Source organism: Paramormyrops kingsleyae, chromosome 24 (assembly GCF_048594095.1).
Source record: "Paramormyrops kingsleyae isolate MSU_618 chromosome 24, PKINGS_0.4, whole genome shotgun sequence".
In the NCBI taxonomy this organism is placed as follows: domain Eukaryota; kingdom Metazoa; phylum Chordata; class Actinopteri; order Osteoglossiformes; family Mormyridae; genus Paramormyrops; species Paramormyrops kingsleyae.
In genome coordinates, this window is record NC_132820.1 from 10,973,260 (window position 1) to 10,979,259 (window position 6,000).

The 6,000-nt window shown below is 49.6% G+C and overlaps 1 protein-coding gene across 2 annotated transcripts in view; it reads right to left on the reverse strand.

The window, feature by feature from the left end:
• LOC111860814 (seizure protein 6 homolog) overlaps positions 1-3,573 on the reverse strand; it is a 53,484-nt gene extending 49,911 nt beyond the window's left edge. For both annotated transcript variants that reach the window (XM_072706799.1, XM_072706798.1), the window contains exon 1: positions 3,314-3,573. In XM_072706799.1, the coding sequence (XP_072562900.1) occupies positions 3,314-3,380 (67 nt within the window). In that variant the 5' untranslated portion in view covers positions 3,381-3,573. The remainder of the gene's footprint in view (positions 1-3,313) is intronic.
• Positions 3,574-6,000: the final 2,427 nt, after the last annotated feature.

A 6,000-nucleotide genomic window follows, 5' to 3' on the forward strand; every position in this document is an offset into this window, starting at 1 on the left:
TGTCAGAAGAGTTTCCAGGAGAAACTGGGTGGAGAGGGTGGCGGTGGGGGGAGGGGTGGAGCTTCTGTGGTGAGTGCTGTCGACTCCGAATAACTCCGTTTTAGCACTTGCGAGTCCGTGGTGCTTCGTGGATCTGCGGAGCTTCAGAGTGTCTGTGAGACACTGAAGGGAGCGACAAGGAAACCCACAGCGGATCAGGAGATGAGGAACGCGGTCAAGAGTGACACACACACACACACAAAATAACGCGGTGCAGAGGTATGCAGGACAATCCGAGAATTGCTGTGAGATCACCCATTTATGTGGGGGGGGGGGAAGTGATTCGGTGTGGAGGCTCTCAGCTAGTGTCTGACCATCCAGCTGTGGGCAGGACAGGTTTCAGCTGAGCAGCTGCAGTTCCACAGAAAGCAGCGTTATACAGCTCAAATCACCACATCAGAAGAGATCTGACACACATGGACACAGAGTGAACTGGGGCAGTGAGCACACACACACACACACACACAGTGCCACCAGAGAAGAGCATTCATTCTCCTCATCTGAGTGACTCAGCCCAAACTTGGCCCCCCATTGGTCAAACACTGGCCAGCTGCCCCTCTCATTGGTTGAAATGCTTATTCCTGCCCACCTGGACTTGCCCCTCTCAGAACAGCCTTCCCCCTGAGAGGTTTCCTTCAGTCATTTTTTTGTTCGTCTTTGCCCTCCCCACCAGACGCTGCACCCCCCAGGCTGTCCCCTGACGCAGCACTCGCATCCCACGCAGACTTCAGAAAAGCCACCTTGAATGCTTATTAAGTGCATTAAAGAGGGTGACTTTAGCAGGTTCAGGATGGGCTGTGTGAGAACACTCACCTGCTTACGGGGAGTGAAAACAGTCATTAAACCGGATAGACACTAAACTGCCCCTGATTAAGGTAATAAGAGGCGACATAATTCATACACAGGACTAGACCATATCTTTAGCCAGTAATATGTTTTGAATCGATGAGTGACAGGAAAAGGGCACTCCAGGAGCCAATCAGCTGGGGCCAGTTCCCCTGTGGTCACACCCCTGCATACAGGAGAGGTGGAAGGAGCCCGGTGTCCCAACTAACCGCTTGAGGCCACAAATCCGGCAGTAGATGTACGCCATACTTTCTCATTTATCCCTCTCGGCACAGCAGGACAGGCACCTGAATAAATCTGAACCCAAAGTTTCCCAACTGGGAACAGCATTAGAACAGCACAATGCTGCTCACTCCTTCCAACCAAACACTCTGCCACCTTCAGTCTCCATCTCACCCTAATGAGAAAGCAGCTCTGACTTACACCCATCAGCAGAGAGGGTAGGACAATCAAAAAGAACCCTGGGAAACCCAAGAGAGCAGCAGAGGGAAGATGTGGCCTCCCAGCCGAACCACGGTGTCTACAACAGTGGGCCCACTTAATGGGGCCTCGCTGGAGAAGGAGAAGCAGACTGAGTCAGACTTTTCAGCGTACAATCAGCTTACTAAGAAATCTGTGTGGGCAGAAACACCGGCAGGAAGTTTAAAACCAGTCCCATAATGCACCTGGGCTGTATCAAAAATGACAGCTGTCCTTCTGTTGGCTGTCACACTGTAATTTTTGCAGAAGAAAACTAACAAGGAACCCGTTCCCTTGCTCCAAATCTCAAGTGAAGGGCTCAGTCACAGTCTAATTTAACATTCTTTCTTATCTTCATTAAAAACGCCCCGTCCAGCTGCCATCTGTCAAAGAGGATTCTCCCTCATCATTATTCTAATGAGATTTGTAATACATAAAACATCCCTTTCTGTCACAGATCGATCATGTTTTTTCAGTTTACATTTAATTAGGAAGCTGAGAAACATTCCCAAAGCCATCTGCAAGGGTTTCAGATGTTAACGCCTTCCGCACGTCTCACCCAAGTACTTCAGAGCAAGTTATAAAACAGAGCAGACCCCGCAAAAAGCCATCCGCCAAGAAGTCTGGCGACCCCGCCCGCGGTGTGCAGCCTTCGGGTCAAGTGGTGATCAGTCTCGGCGTAACGGGAGGTGAAAGTGTGTGACTGAGACACATATGGGCGGCCATGGGAGTAGTGCTCAAGGAAAGGAAAATATTACATTAAATAAAGAAAACTTAGACGAAAAGCCACAGTGAAAGCAAAGCAGGCTGGCAGATCGTAAATCGGAGGAGTGTGACGGGCAGCAGGTGTGAAGCCGAAACGGGTGGATCCGGATGAGAAGCTCGGCGCCCCAACAGCCGGGTCGGGCAGACCGAGCTGCAATCTGCGCACTTCTGCGGGATTAAGGCGCCCTTAGCGCATCTGTCTTCAATGCGCTCCTCCGGCACGCCAAGAATTACAGCGCTCCCCGATCAAAATCACGCATTTTAACGCGGAAAAGCACCCAATTTGCCCGGTAATTGAGAAACAGTGTCTTTGTGTGCTAAGTAAACTCCCTCTAGCCGCTGACGGATTAATACATATAGGCCTAAACGGAACTAAACTGGGCAAATAAAAATCCATATTACCGCTAGTGCGTAATGTTTTTAAAGACATACCTATGTGATTTTCACATACAAAAGCATATTTAATTAAACTTTCATGGGGTACAGATTTATGTACTTTTTGCCTAGTGCAGTATAATTTCAAAACTTGCTGTCAAAATGTATGGAGAAAATTGAATAGAAGAAGAATCCTTTGAGCATGTTATTGCATTAACCTAATCCACAAGACAGGAAAGATGAGACTTCGGTAAGCAAGTTAAAATTAAATTCAACGCGAATATCTCTGTGAAACGGGCTTCTCATAAAGGCACACAGATATCCCGGGACAATCGAAGCTAAAAGACAATCCCAGTTAAATCTCCTTCAGGAACCCGGCCCGGGTAATATATGATCTAGTTTGAAGGTAAAACGCAAACACCCTCCGCAAACATACATTTCAGTATTGAGACTTTCTACTAAATCAAACTAATGTAAATGCCTGCAGAAAGCGGCGAACTGTGAAAAGTTTCGATTATTTATCACACAGGATGTTTGCAATGTGTGTCCGGTACCATACTGTGTATGTACAATGACAACAGGTTACCGACCGGGGGGGGGGCCTCCGTACAGGAATAAACGCCTTATTAAAAGCGCCGATCTCCACGTGTGAGCCGTTAAGCTTTCATCTTCGCAGTTCGTCCACCGTTTCCACTCCAGGAGAAATAACAGGCGTTTATACCCGCAGCAAGACCCCACTATTAAATGAAACATCTAATTAGCACAATGAGGTGGCTAAGGGTGAGGCGCCGCTCGATAAGCGGCTGATGAGCGGCTGACGCGTCCTTACCTCCGTCGCACATCTCAAGCACACCCAGCAGCAGCAGCTTCATCAGCAAGCCTCTTCCCGCACACATGTCTACTGGAGTGTGTTCATCCGGCTCCGGAAGCGCATCTAACACTTTAAAGAACCAAAAAGCAGCAAAGGCGCGGAGTGAAAGCCCGGCAGGCAGTAAGGCAGGCAGGCAGCGCACGGCACGGCGGCTCGACTCGGAGTGAGGCGAGCGGCTGATCGCGAAGAGGCTGTCAGCCCGAAGTGTGTCGGCAGCCCGAAAGCAGCAGCCCCCCGGCACCCTGCAGCACCGAGGACAGCGCCTAGCGTCCGCAGCAGGAACAGCTGGAGCGCAAGACCCACCCCCCGGCCAGATGTGCTTGGGGACCCAAACCGCCCCCGGCCGCCGTGTTATCCATTATTATACACATATCTGTGTTACTATACAACAATCCCGCTGTTATTTTTCCATAATCAGAGGCACCCTGACAGTGTGAAACCGGGTAGATTTTTTTTATTGAAAAATACAGTTGTCCTGACGTTCCACAGGGTATAAAGTTCACAAATATAGGGAGGTTTCAGGAAAACAATGTGATCTATTCTTAATCACTTAAGTTAAATAGGGCTACCGTAGGGAACACCTGAACGGGATGCCGGTCCACGGGGCGGGCACTCAGATATACACAGACACACACAGGACACGCTTTAACTAGAAAACTGGATGGTGTACGTGACATTAAAAACCGGACCAAAAATCTAATTTACTGGACCGTTAGTCATCCTGGTACCAATAGATTCTCCTAGGTGTCTCTTGGAAGATTACGCACTCGAATGTGATAGTTCACTGTAACAGAAGCGAACGAAATTCATAACGTTTTTTGAAGAGATATGAAATAATCCCAGATTCTGCTTGAGCACGCATCGACACCCGCTTCAGCGGGGGAGGGGGTGGGGGTGGCTTTAGCAGAATAATAATGAAGGACAAAGCATCACTCATGCAAAGTGCCACTCTGAAAATGACCTTGTGGGATTATCACGGCGTGAGCGCAACGTTTCACAATAAACACATCCGCCAGGACAGAACAGCGCCACCTGCAGGTCGGGAAAAACAGCCGCTCACAAACTTTTAACTGCTCCATAAAGTAGACCCACACAGTGCATGCGTAGTTCAAATCACATGTTAAATTCCAGTATCATTAAAACAATTATGAAGCCGCATTTTTGCTTTACTGTTCCGCCGTAGGTCGCCACCCTGTACGGTTACCCCACACATCTTAAGGCAAAACTTCCACAAAAAACTTCCTTCTGATTAATGAGCCCCGCCCCCACTTCCTTCTAGAACTGGAGATTAGGAGAGACAAGGGCGGGGGGGCTATCAGGTTTAAGGCGATTAAACCCTCTGCCCCCCTCCCCCCGTGCTGGAAGGTCAGTGCAGGCTTAGCGTCATCTTAGTGTCGTCTTAAAACGCGCCAGCCTGACACTGAACCGCGTGCAGATTTGTGGGCTCGGCGATTCCCGTTTTTAATTGTGTTTGTGTAATCAAACCAGTTTGGTTCGGTCTCAGACTCGGATATCTTCTTAAAAACTGTGACCGCTGTGATTAGACCCCCAGCTTTCGGGGCACCTTTTAACTTGTGCCTGATTGATGACAAGTGAGGAGACTGACCATCCAGCTAGGTAATGAGCAACTGAGGATGAGCACACGCAGGGCATACTAGGGTATCCTCAGGGACGCCGTGCCTCCAAGGCAGTGAGAGAAGATCCCCTCTGACACTGTATGTGTATCACACAGAGAGGGGTGGGGGGCAAAAGAACATTTTACTTTTGTGGTTGTGGCGCCACAGTTGTTAAGGTGATGGAGTCCACCTGGGATACTGGTCGTTGCCGCGGAAACCTCAGGGTGTCACACTGGGGGCGCCGCGATCCAAGCAGCGTCTGTCACGGCGACTGTCTCTCCCGTCACGTGGGTGGCACGAGCAGCGGGGTGCGTGTCACGCGTCACGGCTCGTTTACTCCGCAGGCAGACCGGGGGCCACGCGCACGGTCCTCGTGCCCGTTAGCTGCCGCCTCACCGCAAGGTCTCTCAGACCGTCTGATACCCACACTGCCACTGGACCGCGTTGGACGACGTCTGTGTTTGACAGGACTCCAGTTGACTGACAATGGCCCGAAAACGAGCAAACGATTACATTTCAAGTTAATAATATCGAGATTGACTCATCCGTCTGATTAAATTATAAAGGGCATGCCTCGTTACAATATTTACAGTGTTTAAATAGGTAATAAAATCACACAGCGTTTGTTGAAAAATGAGGACACTCTGATTGAACATACATATGCTGGAAGTAAACACGAATTATTCTATTAAAAGTCTTGTGTAGTGAAGCCGCAGTCCCAGATAAGGCAGACCCCAGGGGGGAATGATGTCTTCTCAGGGATCTGCGCCCTGGATCTTGGGCTCAGGAGAGAGCTTTAGGTGTCGGTGGCATGTTCGGCTAGAGGAAGCGACGTTTAGGTCAAGCGACATTCTCCCAAGATACGCAACATAAGCAGCACTAGCGGAACTTCGGGCACTCCTATGGCTACGAATGGGAGTGTCTGACACGTGGAGCTGTTGTTGTTTATGTGCCCCCCGGTATCAGAGGAAGATGCTGTCCAGATTCCCGGTGGGAAGCATCGGGAAACTGACAACTGATAATTGCAGC